The sequence below is a fragment of the Desmodus rotundus genome, chromosome 10 (assembly GCF_022682495.2).
Source record: "Desmodus rotundus isolate HL8 chromosome 10, HLdesRot8A.1, whole genome shotgun sequence".
NCBI classification, from domain to species: domain Eukaryota; kingdom Metazoa; phylum Chordata; class Mammalia; order Chiroptera; family Phyllostomidae; genus Desmodus; species Desmodus rotundus.
Window position 1 is genome coordinate 101,226,395 of NC_071396.1, and position 22,077 is coordinate 101,248,471.

At 44.9% G+C, this 22,077-nt stretch overlaps 1 protein-coding gene across 3 annotated transcripts in view; it reads left to right on the forward strand.

Annotated features, from left to right (window-relative positions):
- Window positions 1–22,077, forward strand: part of WDR7 (WD repeat domain 7) — a 287,924-nt gene that overhangs the window by 61,541 nt on the left and 204,306 nt on the right. For all 3 annotated transcript variants that reach the window (XM_024580302.4, XM_024580299.4, XM_024580301.4), the window contains exons 15-16: window positions 17,355–18,124; window positions 19,449–19,537. In XM_024580302.4, coding sequence (XP_024436070.2) covers window positions 17,355–18,124; window positions 19,449–19,537 — 859 coding nt within the window. The remainder of the gene's footprint in view (window positions 1–17,354; window positions 18,125–19,448; window positions 19,538–22,077) is intronic.

A 22,077-nucleotide genomic window follows, 5' to 3' on the forward strand; every position in this document is an offset into this window, starting at 1 on the left:
TCTAATTAGTCAAAAGCCCGAAAACATGAACAAGCTTTAGCTGCAAAGGTCAGTAGCTTTGTATTCTGTGTAACTAGATAAGAGAATAGAATTTAGAAGGCAAAGCTAACCTAGTCTGTGTTTTTTGCTTGCGAAATGTACTCTGTAGAAAGAAATGTACACTGATGCAGTTGACTTTATGACTCACTGTAAAAAGGGCACAAGCTAAACGGCATGGACAGGGTGCCGGGCCTTGTCTGGTGAGCTCTTTTTGGCCGTCGAAAACTCCCTGTGAGATGACCTTTGAAGAATCAATTAAACTCGTTTAACATTCCACCCCAAAACTTGAATGAATTTTCATACAAAATATATAATGATTCTGTATTTATTATAAGTACATATAAATTCAATTTTTGCTTGTTCTACATGATTAGCAGGATAAAATTTTTATCATATACTATGTGTTATCTAGCCATTAATAAATAAAGTTAGGATGTCTGAGTCAAGCTGTCCAGTCTTAAGAAAAAAATGGAATCTATGTCTGTGACTACAGGAGGGCAGTGAACTTGGTTTGCTTTTGTTGTTGTTGTTTGTTTGCTTGCTTTTGCAGCCACGGTGCATCAGTTAGGAAAGGACTCCAAGGAGAAGGACCTTGGATTGAGTGTCTGTGTGTTGGGTGGTTCCCTTCAATGGGGGAATAATTAGGAGCCGCGTCTGAGCGCTGTGTCACCGATGGCTCCTGGGACGCCTCCTGGGACGCCGTTGCATCCAGGCCCTCCCAGCAGACAGAGCCGGATCACACATGTCTGTCCACACACACACACGCACGCACACACACACGCACACCTCTGTTCCTCTAGGTGTAGCTGTAACTATATTAAATACCACGAGTTGGCCCCATTATCGCCAGTTCTAAGGAAACCCCACGGTGTGTGTGCGAGCCCCCCCTCTGGGCACGTCGTAACTCTGCAGCTCTCGATATTTCCAACGTATTTGTTTATTTGCTCTTTCCCCCTCTTCATGTAAATAATTTTCTGCCCACTCCCGACTTTTTTTAGATGTCAGGCTTGCTTCCTACACATGGAATAAAGCTTCATTTCCTTTCGATTTAAGATTTTTCCTCCTTCCCACCTTCTGCTTCTCCGAAGGCATCCGTGGTTCTGTTTTGTCTGTTGTGCCTCTGTAGTTAAGGCTTCATTGCCAAAGCGATGCCTTATTCCGGTTCTCTCCTGTGTTCACTCAGTTCACTGCTGATTTTTCTAATTCGCATTTATGTTGTTCTTTCGTGCTTTTACTCTAAAAATGTCCGTTAGTTTGTTTTCAAGTAGTACATTGGTTTTTATCTGCTTTTTCAGCATTTTTTCTGGTTTTTATTCTCTTTTGACCTCAATACTTTTTGTTGCTTATTCTTTTGTGAGATGATTTTTTCTGGATGTGTTTGAATGATGAATGCAGATGGTTTTTCTAACTTCGTACAGCCTCCTCTTCTGCTGTTTTCTGTGGTGCAAACACATGGAGGCTAGCTCTCTCAGGTTTCTTGGTACTACTCCTCCGTCTCGTCCCCCCCGCCTCCTTTTTAATTACCTGTCAGTTTTATTACATTCTTAGCCATTTCCCTGTGTCAGGGGCCCCTTCTCGGGAGGGGCCCTGAGGACACGGGGTGGCGGGCGGGCGCCCCGGGACGGCAATGGGCCAGCCCCTCAGACTGTTCTAACAGGGGCCTCGCTTTGGCTCGCTATTGAGGTGGGTCGAACCCCTTCCGGGTACAGCAGCTGTTTTCAAATTGACCCCCCGTTTCTTCCTGATGGGGATCAGTTCGCTACTTTAGGGTTTTCCTGTTAGATACGTCAGATATCTCGTTACTCCCTTTTTCTTCTTCCTACAGAGATACCTGATACCAGGTGTTTGCATCTGCTCGAAGTTTGGGATTTGTGGAGCTACTTTGTCACCTAGTGTTGTTAAAAATGTTTTCGATGGGTTTGATTATGCTGTCTAGTTGCTCTCTTGTTGTTGATTTATTTTTAAACACAGTGCGGTGCAGTTGCACCCTTCAGGAGATGAACACGGGACTTAGGAAGGCTGCCAATCATAATGGACGCGGTCTGGTCTCAGAACAGGGCACAAGCTAAAGCCATAAAATAGAAGGTATCTTTCAATCCCTCCGGTGTTTCTCAATGATTCTTTGTAAAACCTTGTTTGAAGAACATCTCTAAAAATTTAAACTCAAGAATTTTTCTGGGTGTGCAGCCCAGGGTCTGATGGACCCTCATCCCCACCCACCTATAGGCCCTGCCTGACCCACTGTGAGCCCCTCTCCTAGACTTGCTTCCTCTAAAAACCTTGTTCTCAGCCCAAATCTCTAAACACATAAGGTTCCAACCCCAGATTTGTCCATGTCACTCCTTTCCCCGCTACTGTCTCATGCCCTCCACCAAGTCCTGGACCCCTAGAACCTGCCACCGCTGCCGGCCTGGCCTGCTCCAGCAGCATGGGGAGCGCAGCCTCCTCTCAGAGCCTTGGTGTGAGCACACCTGGTTGGCCCGCAGGCAAGGTGCACAGTCAGAGAACCAGCGGAGCAGCTGACAGGGACCCCCAGCTGCTCTGGACACGTCTTCTGCTGGCATGGCGGAGGGCAGAGCAGGGTGAGCAAAGACTAAGCAGCTTTGTAGAAGGGGCTCTTCCCAGGCAGGCAGGCCAGCGCCCCAGCTACCATGCCCAGGCTGTGGAGAGAATGGAGGTGACAGAGGACGCCACCTTCTGTGCCCACGCCCTGTCCTGCAGTGGTCACAGCAGGGAGCTCGAATGGCAGTGTGCTGGACGCTCGTCCATAGAGGGGAACGTGGGCCTGGCTCCCAGTCTAACCCTGGATAGGCTCTGCTTCCTTCCTCCCCCTCCCGGGTTGTAAATAAGGAAAGAGAGGCTGCAAGCAGATGGGTGAAAACCTAAGTCCCGGAGCCGCTGACCAGTCACTTGCGGTCCATGTGTCCTGGCAGTGGCCACTTGGATGCAGGCAGATGCTGTCCCTGCCTCTGTGGGGCACATCTTGTGGCCGCTGGGGCTGGGGTTTTCTTTACAGCCCTGAGGAGGAGACAACCTGTGGCGACACGCGGCAGTTTTCACTGTTTCCCAAGTTCTTAAACTTAAAAAGCTGGGCCGGTCTGGCCACTCACTGTGGTTTTGAGCGTAGGCTGGAGGGAAAGCCACTGAGAGTGGGGCAGCACCACAAAGGGCAGCTTGTCCGGGGGACTGGAGAATGGAACGGGAGATGCACGGTGCCTTTCAGAGCCGTCTCGGGGACTTGTGGCCTCTTGGGTGCAGCATGAGAAGCTGACCTCGTTGCCGAACCTGTAGCCAAACCCAGGTTGCCCAGGTCTTGAAGCCTCCAGAGAACTAACTATGTGCAAGGTGTCTGCCGCACACTCCAGAGTGCAAGGTGGGCTCAGGTGGAAACCAGCCCAGGCCCAGACATGGCCAGGGCCCCTCTGGAGCTCCACGGGGTCCATTCCATGTCTGTTTAGACCAAGTAGTCTTAGTGAGGTTTGGGTTTTCTTTGGGGGAGAGAGGGGAGTTAGGGTTTAATGAGTCCTCTAAATGCTGGTTGTTCGAGTTGTTTCTAATTTTTCACTACCCTAAGTCATTCAAGCTAGTTAAGATATGCCTTAAGTAAGACACGCCTTTGCACCAAGCTGTGAACATTTCCATGAGACTGGTCCTTAGAAAGGGAGTTCAGGGTGTGATGCCTCCAAGGCTTCCTCACTGTGCTCTGGAAGCCAGTCCCCTCTCATCCTTTTGAGCCATTCTGAGACACCACTTCCTCCGAGAAGCCCGAGGTCCCCTCCCAGGCACAGTCGGGCGCTGTCACCACTGGGACCCTGTGCTCTGCTGTCTCCCTGGTCCAAGGTGTGAATTGTGCCTCCTCCTCCTCAGAGAGGCCACTGGCTGCTCAGGAACTAGGGGACCCTCCCCCCTCATCAGAATTTTGGAGTCCTTGAAAACAAGCAAACAAGCAAATAGGCTCTTTTTCTTCCTTGTAGCAATTTAAAGACTTTATTTTCTTAGAACACAAGTTTTTAAAAGCATTTATTTGAAGTAATATGTTCATAATGGAAAAATGGGAAGTATAAAAATAAAAATCACTTATGACCCTTGTCGAACACTGCCCTATGTCGACTGATACAGAAACTGCTTTCTTCTCTTCTTAACTATGTATTGTAAGCTTTTTCCTATGTGATTAGGTAGTCTGAGAAGGCGTGGTTTTTATTGGCTGCCTAGTATTCATGGTGTGGATGTACCCTGATTTATTTGATAAAGCTCCTATTGTCGCACACTAATGAACTTGTAAGCAATTTAGAGTTACTTTGGTGGTGGAATTAACCACGACAAAGGGACCATAAGGACTCTGTAATTTACATCAAAGACAGAGGACAAGCATAACTCTCACGCTCTGTGGCTGCCGGTGGGACCTGTGGTGCCTATGTGCAGTGCACCGGTGGGGACAAACGGTGTTCTGGTTTCTACCCCTGAGAAAGCTCTTGGACGCCTGACCCTCTGGTGGCTGATGGCAGCTCCTGCCTTGTCCTCACCGACTGTTTTCCCCTCCCCGGTCACGTGTGGTGCTGGTTTAGGCTAGAAGTCATTGTAGCCAGTGGTCCGCTCTATTCAGCAAACATCTATTCTGTTGCAACAGTGGACCGAGCTCTGTGCTGAATGGTAGAGAACAGAAAAACTACAGGCCTTGCAGGAATCATCCTACCAAAAAATTATACTTTGTGTACATTTGGAAAGTTGGAACTTTCCCCCTTTCTTATGTTGCTTTTAGTAAGAAACGATCATGTACATTCCATGACCGTGAGCATGGAAAATATGTTCTTGCATGGGGGTGGGGGGCTGGGAGTAAATAGAAAAACATACCAAAATATTAACACAGTTGCCTTTGAGTGTTAAAAATGAATATGGCCTCTTTATGTGGGAATTCGGAAAAATCCGGTAACTGTGCTGCTATGATCTTCCCAGAATTCCTTTAAGTTTCTATTCTTGATGGTAAGTGTAAAATTCAGCGAAATGAATTAGCTAAGGAGAAATAGTATGAAGCATTTATTTTCTTTACAGTAATTGTGTGTTATTTGAACTGAATGAAGCACATCTGTGAACATATGTATTTTTCTCTTTTCTGGATCATACTGGCAAAATACCAGCGTGGGTTTGAATTTAGGGGGCACACCCTCTCTGTTCATGTGAGAAGACCCCTGACCTTCTGGCGGGTGGCAGATTGCCCTGAGTCCGTGGGGCCGGGCTGGGAGTTCCCTCCTGCACTGCCCTGCCTGCGGACCTGAGCCCGCCGTCTGGCAGCCGGCTGGTCAGTGCGAGCGACCTGAGGCTCTCCGACGAGCCTTCGGTGACTTTTATTTCTCAACACTGCTTCCCCCTCTGTTGTTTATCAATTGGTAGAAACTTAAAATTACTGTGAAAGCTTCTAGAATGAAAACTTTAGAATGTATTGTGAGGCTTTTGGTTAAGCAACCGCTTAAGGAATGAATAATCTTTAACAAGATTTTTTGGAACGATAAATGTAAATTGAAAGAGTTAAAGTAATTAAGCACAGGTATAGAGGTAAGGTAATATCCAATTTCTGAACGTACATTGTTACATTAGTTGCTGTAATCACAAACACAGATAAATACAGGGCAGTCCGTGGAGTCCAACTGGCCTGGCCCCCTCCTCCCTCCCTGTTTTTCTCTCTTTCTCCGTCTTACCCTCTCCCACGATCCATCCACCTTGTTAAATTAATCGCTCTGTAAAGCGGCTCACATCCTCTAACCTATTTCTGTCCTAATTCTGTTCTCTCTTATCCTTCATATTTGCCTCGCTGCCAGAGTGCGTGGGAAAGTGCGGTACGTGCGGGTTGTGAGTGCGTGTGCTTCTGCGTGTGTGGGTATTTCACAGGGCCGGATGAGTGCTTGGAACGTTTCCAACTCAGGTTAGCTGTCCACCAACTCCTCCAGTTGGAGGGAAATGAGCTTCAGGTTACTACGAATAGGATACCGATTATTCTATTAAGGAATAAAATTTCACTCTTAAAACTAGCTACATATTTAATTGATATTTACTAAATTTTTCGCTGATGACAGGGTTCTAGGTTTTCTTCCCTTTTTTAGAATTCTTGAGTTAGACGCCGTGGATTTTTCATGGCCAGTGCATAACACTCTGAAGTAATGACGTAGACACAGGAAGTCCTCCTCCTGGTACTCCACACACCCCACGGCTCTGGTGCCTCATTGGCCTGTGCCGTGCACACAGTAGGTGTGTAACGGACTTATGAACTGAATTCTTCAGTCACAGTAAATACGATTCTCAACCAGGAAAAAGCGGTCTTGTTCTAAGATGGTTTTAAATTCAGAACAGTGTTGTTTTATGCTTGGAAATAGGTTAACACGCCACGCTACCTGATGAGAAATTTAGATACGTGCGCAGTTTAAGTGACATACAGCAAAGGAGAACTTTCTTTTACTATCTCACATAATAAATCAAGTGGCCGACTGCTGAGGGGATGGGAACACTGGATAGATGGAGCCCCGTGACCTTCTCGGCGGCCAGGTCTGTCTAGCCCTGGTGTGGTACTTTCTGTCTGACTCCTCGGGGAGTCGAAGGCATTGTGGAGTCAATCTGATGGAAGTACAAAGATCTGTGGCTACGTATGAATATGTTAGTACCCTGGGTAGAAAGTAATTTATTTTCTCCTAATGGGCTTGAAAAGTCTGCTCTTTACTAGACTATGTGACATAGTTTCAAACTTCCCGACTTCTGTAGCTTCTGTTACAAATGACTGGATCAGTCTCGTTCACGAAGCCTGCGCTGACTGCCAGGTCTGTGTTGGGCCCCGGATTGCCACGGGGGATGAGACATGCTGTGTGCCCTCAGGAAACAGAAACAGACAAGCACAAGGTGGCGCGGCAAGCGTGATCCCCAGGGATGCAGGGTGGGTGGCAGAAATCGGACCTTGGCTCACATGGCCAGGACTGGCTGGCTTCTTGGAGGAGGGGACGTTAAAGAATGAGTAGAATATAGTCAGGTGATGGGTGGAGATGGGTTGCTGTGAAAGTCTAGAAAACTGTAGTCAGATGCTACCTTAAAATTATAAAGATCAAAATACAGAAATAGCACCTGCGGCATAGTCAGCACGTGTAACCTTACTGACTCGCTCAGTTACTAACTGACCACGGGTTGGATGTCGGCCTTTGCTCTCCGACTTCGGTTTCACATCCTGAAGGAGGCCCCTCGAGCGCCCAGGGCTGCAGACCACGCGTGGAAAACCACTGACCTGCCTGGATGGGGACGTCTGCCAACAGGATGGGTGGCACACCAGGCTGGGGGCCAGTGACAACGATTTTGAGGTTTTAAAGCTTTTCAGATGTGAAACTCATACGATGATGTGCGTGATGTGGTAGCACAGGCCCTAAAATTAACCTCGGATGGAGATCTATTAACCAGTCCGTCTTCTCAGGGTGACAGTTTACGGCAGTGCCCACGAAGTGTACTTGCTGTGTAGTGGCTGTGGTTGGAACTCCGTGCAGTGCTCTCAATGGGCTGGAACGGGCAAAGTACCAGGTCTGACAGAAGTGAGGCCTGCTGGAGTGTGGCTGGCGGGGTAATGAATATGGGTGTGACAATGTACAGTTCTAATCTGAACATTTCACCTAAAATGTCCTATGGTGTGCTTGAGTGTGATATTGTTATGTTACAGAATTACATGCTTAAGATTTTGTAATAAAAGATTTTGTAATAAGACAGGGGCGTTCTTTGTGCCAGACCTTGTACACCAAAGATCCTTCCGGTAATGTCGCCCACGCACGTCTGTCTCCTGAGTTTGGATGAAGATACCTGTTTTTCTTAATCACAGCCTCACCTGGCAGCAGTCGGCCTTGATGCGAGTGCTGTTTTCTGGGGGAGTGGGCGGGCACAGAGGAGGGTCAGTGAAAGGAAGGCACAGGCAACAGGGGGCCACAGAGCAGCGTCGGTCAGGATTTGAGGGTTCCCTGGTGCCACGTAACTTGGTTTCCCCTTCTCCTTCACCCGTGTTCCAGTAAACGGGGCACCAGCTGTTTGCTGTGCCTAGAGGGCCCTCGTCCCCCCTTCACCTGGCTAACCCCCACTCACCCGTGAGCCTCAGTTCCGTGACCACTGTCGCTGCACAGGCTGTAAGCCAGGGAGCGAGCGTGTCAGTCACATCCGCACCTGCACACCCAGGCATCGAGGAGTCCCGCTCCGACGTGGGTGTGGACTGAGTGGGAGAGAGCCCCCAGGAGAATAACTGGCCTGAAGAGTTGCTGGGAAAGGCTTCCATAAAAAGATACATTTGTGCAGAGGCCTAACATCGGAAAGGAAAGTGGGAAGACCTGCCCAGCCGAGGTAACAGCGTGGGCAGACCTGGGAGGGGTGGTGGCTGGGCGCAGTGAGAGTCTGAGACGTGGACGTGGGCTGAGGCCGGCGGGGGCGAGAGAGGAGAGGGTTAGATACAGGTTAGAACGCTCCTGAGTGTAAATATTCCTGAAGCCGGAGGTTGCTGGCCACAGTGACCCAAGGTGGACGAGAGCAGGTTTCCTTTCTCTTTTTCGTTTTGTTACCAACTTGGCGTCAGAGACTCCTCTTGATTCTGTTACTCATTCGCGGTGTGTGAAGGGTTTTGGCACACCCAGGAGCATAGGTTATAATAGGAGCGCTTTCTTTTTATTTAACTTTTAAATTTTTACAGTGTCTTTCTTTCAGTTGGATTAAACTATATTCGAATGTGTTTTTGAATGCGTTCATTTTTGTTATCTGTTTTGCCAGAGAGAGGGATGCTTGTGTTATCTGTTAGCTGTTTACAGCACCTCTCTGAAGTCTCCTCTTCACGTGGAAAAGAGCTGAGCCAGGGCTGGGGGAGTGCGCTGGCTCCCACACAGGCCTGTCGGCGGAGGCGTGTGGGTGCCAGGCCTCCAGGGCCCTTGGCCTTGTGCCTTTGCGAGTCTGGCTCTTTGGGGCGAGTTGAAGTCAATCCCTTTTGTGTTTCTGTGTGGAAACCTGATATATTAATCTCCTAATCTTTTAATATGTTTAAGCCATTTGGATATTATTATTCAAACATTATCGAGTAAGAAGATGTGGCCTGTGGAAATATCTTTAGAAGATATTTTCTTTAAAAAAGACACAATCTAAGCATTCACATTTAACACTCATAATTTACTTTTGAATAATTTACATTTTATTTATGTTATATCAAATAAATTAGAGTACAGTATCAAATACCAAAACTTAAAATCTCTTAGTAGGTTAACTATGTCTTTTTTTAAGCTGATTAATATAATAGTTAATGAAAACACATGAAAGGAAGTGAGATAACATTAACTCTGAGTATATTGTCACTAATACCTAATTGTAAAATCTTGTCCTATCCAAAATCAAATACTGAAGATAAGTATATTGTCTATTCCAGCTTAAATGGATTTTCTGAGAAAGAACTCGTTACCCTAACCGTTTGTATGAAGTAACAGCAGTAGGACAGCAGAGGGCGCCAAATATCCATTTCAGGCTCACGTTTTCTGGGTCTGGCAGTTTTTGTTCCCCTACACCCACCCCTCTTTTTCTTCTTTTTTCCTAGTCCTTAAAATCATTAATATTGGAGCCGTATTTTAAAAATGGTAGATGATGGGATTTTTCCCTTAGCTAATTTTCTTAGAAAAATTTAAAAGTGCATTAAGGCATCTGTGTGGTTTGTTTGTTGAACCTTTTGCATTTAACATTACGCATCAAAATTTCAGTTCTTTTAAAGATCTTTATTCAATAAAATATCCATAATCAAGGGTAAAATTGTTTTTTTATTCATTTTCCTACCAAAATATTCTTAGGTAGTAAACCATTTTTATACCATATTTGGCAAACTAAAAATTATTTAAACCATACATTATAAATACGACACCTATATAATTATTTTGTAAAATGTATTAGTATTTTTACATACATATTTTTCTTGTAATCTATTTTAGGATTTGGTATTGATAGTTTTAGAAGCTTGTGTGTGTGATTGTGTGTGTTAGATATATAATGTTTCCTAGTCTTATTCTCAGTAGCCTTGACCTCTGGTTTCAAAGCAGATCCAGATTAAAAAAAAAAAATTATCCACTCTTTTGCTTCACACTTTAGCGTCAAAATCTGCCGGTGTTTAATGCTCATGGGCATGAGTCAACGCTGTGTGTAGGTAGAAATCTGAACCATTTGATGTTCTACTTGAAGATTCGACTCAGTGCTCCTTCAGGCAAAATAAAACATGATTTTACTAGCTAACTTTAAAAGAGTCTCAAGAATTGTGGTATTACAAAATGATTCAGTATAAGTAAGCTTTTAAATCAGGACCGTTGACGCGACTGGGGCAAGAGTAAAGTACCGCCGGTGTTTTAAACTGAAGTCGCTAGACGAGCGACTTGCACTTACAATGTCGCTGTAACGTTGGTTTTAGGGGCCAGAGCCGTTGGCGCTTCCGCAGATGCTGTTCAACCTCGCACGTGTTCAATTCTGTACGAACAGCTGTCCCCTCTGCAGACTGTGAGTTTTTGTTGTTGCCGTTAGCGATGGGGGCCAGCATTCAGCCGTTCTCCTTGGTTTTTGGGGAGACGGTGTTGCCCCCTCCTCTCAGTGTGATTGCTGCAGGCTGACTTTCAGTGATGAGCAAGCAGTGCCATAATGTCTTCTATTCTTCCAATTCTGTTATATTTTAAGTTTTTTCTGGAATATTTGAAACGGTTAAATCTGTTTTCCCCTATACAGAAAGTATGAAGTGATAGCAGGTTTAGTATTTACAACGAAAATGTCAGATACGTGTCTTACTAGCTTTCTAAGCACGTGTATGTACATGTACATGTAAGTACATGTATGTGCATGTATGTGTCGGTGGTGAGCTGGTGGCACCAGCTGTTAGACCGGTGGGGTCAGACTGGACCTCCGGGCTCGAGTCCTGGCTGAGAAAGAATTCAGGGCCTAGACTCAGCCTGTACGAGAAAGGGATTTGGAGAGCCACACAGGGGGGGCACCGGGCTCAGGAACAAGTTGCAGAGGCAGACAGGGTCCTGAGAGCGTGGGAGACAGAAGCAGAGAGAAAGGGATGGGGAGAGGCTCTTGGCTGGTTCCTTGCCTGGAGGGTGTTTACCTGGCGGTCTGGGGCAGATCCCAGTGGAACTTTCATGAGCTTTCCAGGGGTGTCCTTTCAGGGTCCGGGTCCTGGTCCTGATGTCAGCCATGGCATCACTTGTCCGGTTTGGCTGCCTTTCCGCTCCTGCCGCTGAGGCCTGCATGTATTTGGTGCAAGTCAATCCTCGTCCTGGGCCCCTCGTTCGTCCCCCTGTAAGGGGGTCTAACCTGCATGACTAGCGGCCTGCCGGGGAGGAAAGGGCAGGGGAGGGTTCGAACCTCAGGACCAGCGATGTGCTAGGGGAGGAAGGGTTACCCAGGGGGCACAGTCCCTGTTCTCCTAGTTGCGCCCATTGCTAGGATCCCGGGGCTTTCCTCCCGGTGGCCTCCTGTACCTGGCCGGCCATCCTTACTCCTCACGCCTGTCTGACTGCCGGCCACATTGCTATTTTGCATTTACCATTGAGTCTTGCTAATAAATTTGAGCACATTTCATTATGTGTACCTTGTGACTTAGCTTTTCTCCTTGACCTCTTTCCAGTAAGTTTTAAAATTATTGCCTGAAGTACAGAGCCTTCATTTTTTACCGAGCACCTTGCACATAACAGGCACTCCACAAATATTTGTCGAATTGAATTGAATCTTCCTCCGTGATCATGGAAAAGTGAGTTTGTGAGCACACATTTCCGATGTCCTTAATAAAGGTGGTAGAGCAAGCACACTAACATTCCTGGTAAAGAATTTCCAGGGTCCGGCAGCCTGTGTCTGAAGTTGTTAGGAATGGATGGTGATTTGAATGGGTCAGTTTGCTGTTGACATGGTATCTTATGATTAAGCCACGAGCTCCTTGGCGTCTGGTAGATGTTTTTATTCATTTTCCTTTGGCTAATCTTAGTGTAACAGAGAATGTCAAATATGTCGGTGACCACGTCGCCTTCTCCATGCATGTGGCTGAAATCTCGCCCTCACCGCTTTGCCAGATACCTATTTTGTTGGGTTAAGACTTTACTCGGTAAGTCCTTTGTCCGGCGTGACAAGTCACACGCACGTCAGAAATTGTTGTTCATGTACAGGACTTGGGGGTGAGCCATTTTCTCTTGCTCTTTCCGTGTCCCTCTATGCTCTTCTCGTCTACTTTTATCGTGGTGTTTTTCTCCTTTTTGTTGTAGCCTCTCTTTCTCTGACTGTGGAGTGCTGTTATCTCGGTTTTTGCCAGTGACACAGTCTGCACCGCGTGTGAGTGGTTGTGGTCAGAGAGTCACTAGAGAATGCTTCCCCTGCCCGGGCACGCGGGCGGGCTGCTGGCACACCTGCGACAGAGCCAGAGAGCAGGCGGTCTGGGGTGCAGCAGGGGTGCACGTGCGGCCGACGTCCCAGCAGAGCTGGAAAGGCGACCACGTGTCCTCACCCCCTTCTCTTGTTCTTCACGCCACTCCTGCTGCTTCAACAGTTTCTTGTCCAAACATGTGCGATTTTATATTCTTTTGTGAAGATGGCCTTTCTTTCTCCTAAAAAAAAAAAAACTTTGTAGATCTTTACTGGACAATGTCTACCAGAGTACTCTGGGCTCTTTTCTTTTAATCTATTGTTATTACTTATTCTCTCCTACTTAGTAGTATGTGGTAGCATTGTTAATTACAGTTTCACACCAATGTTACATTAGATATAACATTGTTATTATAAATACATGCTGTTATGTGTCGTTCAGTCAAACTGGTGCCGGTAGCTGCGAAGCATTAAGTGTGGAGTCTGATGCACGCACGCAGTGTTTGAGAGCGCACGCCAAAAGCACGGCGCTGGGAGGAATGAGGAGGTGACATACACTGTCACTCTTCCGTCACGTCCGCCTTTCACATTTTCAGTGCTGTTGCGCGCCTGTATCTTCTCTCATCTGAGCAGCTTCTGTTTCTCCCCAGTTTTCATTCATGACTCTGCTATTGCTTCTTTTCGGCCAGCATTGCTGGTGGGTAAGCATTTATAAAATTGAATTTGATCACGTCAGTCCCTGCATTAAAGTCTCCAGGCAGTAGGTCTCAACCTTCTCTGCGTAAAGTCACCTGGGGTGACCAGGGCACAGATTCCGCCCATTCCCAGAGGCGCGGATTCGGGTCGGAGAGCAGGCCTGTGGTTTCTGAGAGAAGCCCGCGTTTGTGGCTCCTGAGTTGCAGGAAGAGGTTCTGATGCGCAGTGTGGGCCTTCATGCCCTCAGTGAACCATCTGTGGCCTCTTCACCAGGTCACCGTGGGGTCGCCAGTGTCCACCCTGGGATGTTCCCTGCCTTACCTTTTCCACACCCGCCGCTTTTCTGCGGGGAGTGCCCTTTCATGGCTCCAGCCCCCTTCTGTGGGGATCGCCCTCCCCTGAAGTGGACTTGGCATCTCCCCTTCGCGTGTCCCTTACATTATCTTGCAATCTTCCTTTATTTATAGCACCGTGTATACCACACTGTAATAACTTCTTTACACGTCACTACTTAACTGTTGGTTTTGAGTTCCATGACTAGAAAAACCATCTTATTTATTTTCGTATCTCTAGTATCGCTCACAAACACAGGTGCATGTGGTGTGAGTGAATTAAATACGCGGAGTCTCGACTTTTTTCCTTTGAGTTTCGTATAGTGTAAATTTATCTATTACTTATGCACCTAAGCCTTAGCTGTACTATAGAAATAGTGTTTATTTTCTACCTTCCTTTAAACCTCATTCGTTCAATTCAGAGCAGAGATTTATGCAGAGGAGGCAGAATCAGTGGCAATTCTGGAAATAATTTCCAGAAGAGCAGCCCTTTGAGCCACCCCCTGCAGGGAAGGTGGCAGTGGGGGGGGTCGAGAAAGGAGCGCCCTGTTGGCACAGTGACGCAAAGGCTCAAGTGCCTGGGGCTGCATGCTCCTGGAAGTGCTGGAACCTGGTTGCAGTAGAAGGTGTAGGGGCTGTGGTTAGAGATGAGGTTGAAGGAGTAGGCAGCAATGTATTTTGCAGGATGCTTTGTGCTTTATAAAGAAGTCTGCTTGGCAAATATTTTACCCTTGGGTTATAAAATGCAATGGAAACCTCTTAAACGAGAAAGAAACACAGATGGGAGGAGAATTGATACAGAAAGAGATCAGTTAAGGGGATTTTGTTGCAATTTTATAACAGAAGAATTGATTAGCAATTTCAAATAATTTTATAAAGATTCTTTTATAATGTTCTTTGTTCATTCTGCCAAGGACTCCGCTAGGCTTAGGGTTATACGATGTGAGGTATGACGTAGTTAGTATCCATGCAGTACATGAATATGTAAATGACATAAAGTAGCTAATTATGTAAATTAGTACACTAGCCAAGACCTGCAGATTCGTGATGCATAAACAGATATAAAATGTTATGGGGGCTGGGTTCATTGTGGACTGACTTTCTTTGGGGAAATGAGGGTCTTGTTGGAAGAGAAGGGAGTGGAGTAGGGCACAGAGGAATTTTCAGGCAGAGGAGTAAGTAGAGGAGTTAGTGGGTGAGGGTTATGGTGCCAGAGCTGGTTCTCTCAACCTGGAAGAGCATTTGGTATCAAACTGCGGTGGCCTTGAAAGTTGTGCTAAAGACCTTTGCATCTTATCCTAGAGCTTTCCTTTCTAATTATGAAAATAATATGCATCAGTTATACATAATGCATATAAACAAGATGGAAGTCTTTTACGATTCCATTACAAGGTGTAATTAATATTAACATCTCGTCTCCATGGTTCCCGTGTGCCGGGGTGCACACCGAAGCACCGAAGAGACGGAAGCAGAGCCATGTCGTCCGTGTGCATGTGTGTGTGCTCAGGCACACTGCACACGTGTGACTTCAATCTCACTCAACACGGGAGCATGGGCACTTTGCCGTGGGGTTCGGTGTGCCCAGGAAGCCTGACTTGCAGTGACTGCGATATTTATTCTATTATATGGTTATGCTAAGATTATTTACGTCTTCTATTGTCAGATTATAGAAGTTGTTTTTAAATTAAAATAATAGCTCCTGTTTCACCGAACGTCTCTGTACATAAATCCTTGTCTGCATTTCTGACTATTTAGGGTAGTGTTCCAGAAGTAAATGTACCGGATCAAACAACCTTAAGGGCTGATGGTGTATTTTGCCAAATCACTCCGCCAAAGGCTGCTGTTTAAAGTCGCAGGTGCGGCTGCGGCTTTGCCTCTGTCTTCCCCCCGGCTGAGGGTTTTTCAGTGTGTACTGTTCGCCGATTTTGTAAATGGTGTCTTGTGGTTATTTTAACTGTTATTCCTTGACAAGTACTTTGAACAGTTTTTTCCCTGTATTTATAGACTCTTTATGTTTCTTATACTGCGAATCGTCCTTGATCTTTATAGTATTTTTCCCTTTTATTTTTCCTATTGATTTGAATTAATATTTGTATAGATTATAACTCTGCACAATCCTATTTCTGGCAGATTTTATACCTATTTCTTACTTGCCTTTCACTATTTTTTAGTACTGAATTTTAAATTTAACTATGTTTGAACATTTGTTCTCACCTTGAGATCAGATATATTTATGTATATTTTTATTTATTTATGTTTTAGAGAGGGGAAGGGAGGGAGAGAGGGAGAGAAGCATTGATGTGCAAGAGATACATTGATTGGTTGCCTCTCACACTCCCCCCACTGGGGACCTGGCCTGCAACCCAGGCATTTGCCCTGACTGGGAATCGAACCGGCTACCTTTCCATTCACAGGCCGGCACTCAATCCACTGATCCACACCAGCCAGGGCTTGATTTAGTTTTTAATAATTTAGTTTTTTAATAATTTTAATAATTCTATTTCTCTTAATAACCCACGATAAAGGCAGTTCTTCGGCAGAGAGTGGCATGATTAGATGTGTATGTCCAAAAGAAGTCTGGACTTGTGGGTGTCGGGTTGGAGTGAGGAGACTAGGGGCAGTGAGACCTGTTCAGGGGAGAGGAGATGGGGTCGAATGTGATGTCGGTGACAGAGGGGCTGGAATGGAAGAGGGGGTCCTCAGATGATGCTATGACAGGAGCAGCAGCGCTAGCGGGCAGGTGCAGATTAGGTCATATGGAATGTGAGGCTCGGCAGACATCCAGTTACAAGTAGCTGGAAATACAGGTTTGAGCCTTCGGGACACTGGGCCGCTGATGATGGGATTTAGGGAGCCGCCTACAGGGGGTGGTAGTTCCAGCGTGGGAGGAAGAAGGAGTTTTCAGGGTAGTTGACTAAGAAAGGTGGTCAGAATTAGAAGGCCCACCAGGAAGGTTTCCCCGGGGAGCTGTAAGAGGTGGTTTTTATGCTTTTCATTTACATTTTCTCTGTCTTTCTTTCATCAAAAACAGTGTCAGTACTGCAAAGAGCTCAAGGAGGAGATGGACTGAACAGTTTTTATTGGATTAGTCTACCACTTCCCCTAACTTTGGCTAAAAGGGGCAGTAGACAAGGAGGGAATACACAGAGGAGGGGACGTGGCCAAAGGGTAACAGTGTTTTGTAGATAGAGTCTAAGTCACTGGAACATGCTCTCTGTTGAGGGAGAGGAATCTATGCACAGGAAGAGACAGAAGGTGAAGCAGAAAAAGGAGGGATTTGCCCTGGCCTGCCTGGCTCAGTGGGTCGGGCATCATCCCACACAGCGGAAGGTCGCTGGTTTGATTCCTGGTCAGGGACCAGGCCTTGGTTGTGGCAGAGTCCCCGGTTGGGGGTGTGCAAGAGGCAACCGATTGAAGTTTCTCTCACACACCAATGTTTCTCTCCCTTTCTCTCTCCCTCCCTTCTCCTCTCTCTAAAAGTAAAAACTTTAAAAAAAAGAGAAAGGAGGGATTTGATGGTGCAGCAACTTAAAGGCATGAGAGGCCGTGATAAATGCATTATTCTTTCAGGTGGAACAATAGTTCGTTTACAGAGACTGAGTTTACATATGTTATTGAAATAAATTTTAATCTGTTTTATGAGTAAAAACACTCCTGGCTTCAATAATAAACTCTTACCTCCTTTCTTAAAAATGAACCGATTTTGTAATTATTTCAGCATAAAATTGTGATTGTATCAGTTCCTGTTTTACATGCTGATGACTGTCAAAGTTAGTGAGTTACTTTTAATGATACAGGTACTTAAATGGACAGCTTAGTAAGTGTATTTATTCCTTCGATTATTTTTTGTTCATTAATGAATGCATGAAATCCCACACGTTTATAATTAAAAGTATAACCATCTTCTAAAAATACTTATTGCAGGGAAATTTACCTAAGTATTCTCACAACTCCCTGATGGTCCAAGCAATAAAGACCAACCTCGCAGACCCGGACGTGCACGTGCTGTTCTTTGACGTGGAGGCGCTGATCATTCAGCTCCTGACTGAAGAAGCCTGCAGGCCGAGTGCGGCGCTTATTTCCCCAGAGAACCTGCAGAAAGCATCTGGCAGGGCAGACAAAGGGGGCTCCTTCCTAACTGGGAAGCGAGCAGCCGTCCTCTTCCAGCAAGTGAAAGAGACCATCAAAGAGAACATAAAGGAGCATCTCCTGGATGACGAGGAGGAGGATGAGGAGACGATGAGGCAGAGGAGGGAAGAAAGTGACCCTGAGTACCGGGCCAGCAGAGCTAAGCCGCTGACCCTGCTGGAATATAACTTAACCATGGACACGGCCAAACTGTTCATGTCCTGCCTTCACGCCTGGGGCTTGAACGAAGTTCTGGACGAAGTTTGTCTGGACCGCCTGGGCATGCTGAAGCCCCACTGCCCCGTGTCGTTCGGCCTCTTGTCCAGAGGAGGTCATATGTCACTGATGCTTCCTGGGTATAATCGGGCCGCTGGCAAACTGTCCCACGGGAAAGCAGAAGTGGAGAGGAAGCTTCCGGCAGCCGAGGGAGTGGGGAGGGGCACTTACGGAGTGTCCCGAGCCGTCACCACGCAGCACCTCCTGTCCGTCATCTCTCTGGCAAACACCCTGATGAGCATGACCAATGCGACTTTCATTGGCGACCATATGAAGAAGGGCCCGACCAGGTGTGGCCGCGCTGGCTTGATTTTATTCTCGCGTTACAAAGAAAGAAGCCTCGTTTGTTTTTGTCACCCTTTGCTACATTTTTTTGGTTCTACCCCCTTTAGCATTTTTGTGTCATCTCACTGTTTCCCCTTTAAGTCTTAAAATGCAGTATGCATGATTTACAACATGACAAAATTATATCATTTTTTTTCTCTACTCAGAAATACTGACTAGCGGTTTTTTATAAATTTGGAATGAGGAAGTAGGTTATAGTTCAGCTTTAATAAATGAATTACAGACTAGCATTTCAGCACATATAATCTTAGAATTGTATCCACTTAAAAGTTTGCACCAATTTAATTTAAAATGTATATATTTGGTTAAATGCTTCTCTTCGTTGTGACCCATATGTATGAATAATATGTGTTGAGTGATTATGTTCAGAATTTTTGTGAAAAATATAGTTAGAATTTTTCAATAGGAAAAGAGAAAACAACTTTTTTTTTAAGTGTAGGAGAGTACTATTTTAGTATTTCTAAAATACCTAACCTGAATTACTATTTCTGTTTTTTCAGAAGTCATGAAGGCTACTTTTTAAACTGTGGTTTTATTATACTTTAATGCAGGTTGACCATATTAAGATTTTTTTTTAATCTAACAAACACTAAAGTAACACATACCTTGTTTCTGGCTCTGTTGTAAGCACTTTACTGATACAGTCTCAATAATGCTCTTACCCCTTTAAGGTAGGTACTTTTATTGTATTTTATTACAGATAAAAAAACTGAGACACAGAGAGGTTAAGTAACTTGTCCAAGGTCACACAAGTACTAAGTGATAGAGCCAGAATTCAAAATGAGGCAGTTTGCCTCTCATGCCCAAGATTTCTTAATGCCTTATCACCTTCTTCAGATGTTAGAGCTGAATTCTTTTAAACTCGGCGTATTGTTCCATGAATTCATTCCAACCAGTGATACATGATGGGCTGGACTTCCAGCATGCTGATATTGAACAGTGAAGTACTAATCATGATATTTATTTGTCACTGGTAGTATGTTAATGTTCATAAATATTTCTTAAACTAGTATAAAGCATAAATTGTAGATGTGAAATTCTTACTTACTGTTTGCTAATTGTTTTACCATATTAAAATTTGAAATGGAAAATATTAATAGGTAAAAAAAAACCCAAAACCACCATCTTTGGGGGGACAGTAGAATATTGAAAATATTCTGTATTGTGTCTTTTGTAATTCATTTGCAATTAAACAGTGTAATAGTTTAAATGGTTCTGGAAATATGAAAATATGAATATATATACACATGTATTTTCTTCTTTTCAAAGGCCACCTAGACCAAGCACCCCAGACCTTTCTAGGGCACGGGGTTCCCCTCCGACCTCCAGAAATATTGTGCAAGGACAAATTAAACAAGGTAAAATTAAATCTTGTTACGTAATTGACATGACATCTCAGCTCTAGAAACTGAGGAGGCACAGCTAATGTATAATGATAACATTTTGTTTGTCTCAGATTGTTAAAAGAGAGAAAAGTTGTTATAGTCCAGATGTAAATATAGATAATTAAGATGTCAGTTAAAAATAAATCAGATTTATTTAGAAATTGATAAATGAGCCTGTTTCATATAATTTTATTGTACTGTCTTTGGCCTAATTTTTATGCATTAGGGGTACCTTACTTGACACACTAGTGCCTTAATCGTGTGTGTTGAGTTTAAAGTTATACCCATTGTTTAACTACAAGTAGAAACCTCTAAATTCCTATTTCCATACTCTAGCTACTCTTCTGCCATTCGCTGGTAGTTCACGCATTGTAATCCACAAGTGGAAATCCTTTCTATTTAAATCATTGTATCTTAGCTTTTGTCTATAGCTTTGTTTTTCCGTAGGGGATAGAAGAAGAAAGGTTGAGTTTCTCTTTCTTTATTGTCTTTTATACTCATTTTAAGGCTGACACAGGAGCCCACCAGCGAGTTGGGGTGGGGTCATTTCCACGTAGAGAGTTTTCCTTTCAGCTGAAGGTTGTGTCTGTCACAGAATATGGTAGAATGGGTGTTTTTTCCTTAGGGTTTTTGGGGGTTTTTTTAGATTTAAAATTACACAGTCTTAAACCTCTCTTGGTTTTAAAGGGTCAGTGATGATTTTATAGCCTATGGGAGGTTATGTAAAAGTTAATAGCTCGGGGTACATAACTTTTTACACTTGTATACTATATGTGAAATATAATACACATATAGAAAATGGCACAAAACAGATTTGAAGCTCAGAGCTTTTTACAAGCTCACCACCTGTGTGACAACGTCCTTGGACAAGAAACAGAACCACCGAACGTGGCCAGCACTCCCCTCCCCAACCCCTCCCCTTCCAAAGGCAGCTCTCCTGACTTTCAGGAAGTTCCTGTGTTTCTTTCCTTTGTAGTTGCCCCCCCACCACACCCCAAGTTTGAATCTCCAAACACTGTAGTTCAATTTTGCCCATGTTTTGAGTTTTATATGCATTCAGTCAGTCATGGAGGGTGTATCTTTTGTGTTTGCTTCTTTGGTGAGATTTATCAATATCGTTGCATTAGCCTGTGGCTTGTTCATTTTCATTGTTCGTTTTTATTGCTGTATAGTGTTCTGTGGAATGAGTAGACCACAGTTTATTCATCCATTCATCCTGTAATAGACATTTGCATTATTTCCAGTGTTTGGTTTTCATAAATAATTCTGCTATGAACATTCTTGTATTCGAATCTTAGTGTATATTATAAGCATTTCTGTTGTGCATTAACTAAAAGTGGAATTCCTGCATGTATTTATCTTCAGCTTTAGCAGAAAATGCTAACATGTTTTCCCAAGTGAGAGATGAATACGCATCCATCAAAATGGCTAAAGTGAAAAAGATGGAAAATACTGTGTTGCTTTTACGATTTGTTCAGTGGGTTCGGAGCACTGCTCTCTGTCTAAAGCCAATTATTGCCCATTACTGAGGCAAGCCCTGCGTGAGTACTATCTCCAGTCCCCCATGAATTGAGTTTTCCCGTCAGGCTGGTGGAAGCAGGCAGTTTCTGGCCCTTTTTTCTCTCGGTCCTGTGAATTCCAGCTGCCCTGGTTTCCTGAGACTCTCCGCTCTGTCTTCTCAACTCAGGGAAACTGCTGGGCTCTTCCTCAACTCCCCCTTCCTGGGTCTTATCCCAGAAACCCCTCAAGGCAGCAAGCTGGGGCAGTGGTAGGGCCTACGTACTTTGTCTTCCTGGCTCTCTGTCCATCTTGATGTCCGCTGGCTTGGAACCATTGCGGTATGTATTTGGTTTTGTTTTTTATGTAGGATCGTACAGCTGTGTTACTCCATCTTGGCCAGAAGCAGAAGTTCCTCTCTTCACATGTAAAATGTCCTGAAGATACTATTGCCTTATAAAGTGGGCATACTTTATGTCATACGGTTTTAACCTTTTTAGAGCATCACTTCAGAGAGAAGTAGAAAGAGGCCCACACAGGTACAAGGCATGTTTAAAGTACAGGTGGTGTGATTAGGACACAGCCAGCATCTTCTAACTCGAGGGTAAATCCACTGAAATACCACACTGCCCTGCATTTAGTTAGTCCAAAGCTTCATTTAGAATCTGTTCTTGTTAGAGATACTATTCGTTGTCTTCATCATTGTCTCCATTATCATTCCTCATAGTTGGTGTTTCTTCTTGGATTACGTCTTTCTCCCTCTGTGGAAAGCACAGCCAATACAGGCGACCCGGTTGAAATTTGTGACACGGTCACTATGTGTCCTATCCCTGACCTCCAGTGTGGAATCGAAGTGGCTCGCCTGGTCAAGTCCGAGGGTTTTAGTGTTGGAATGCGTCAGTGTCACTCCTTTCCCAGAAAGCATCGCGTTTTGAGAGCAGAGAGGAAGGCACTGAGAACTGAGTTTTCCCTAAAGCGTTTACTTAGGGCAGTGTGTTTAGGAACGCCCATTTGGA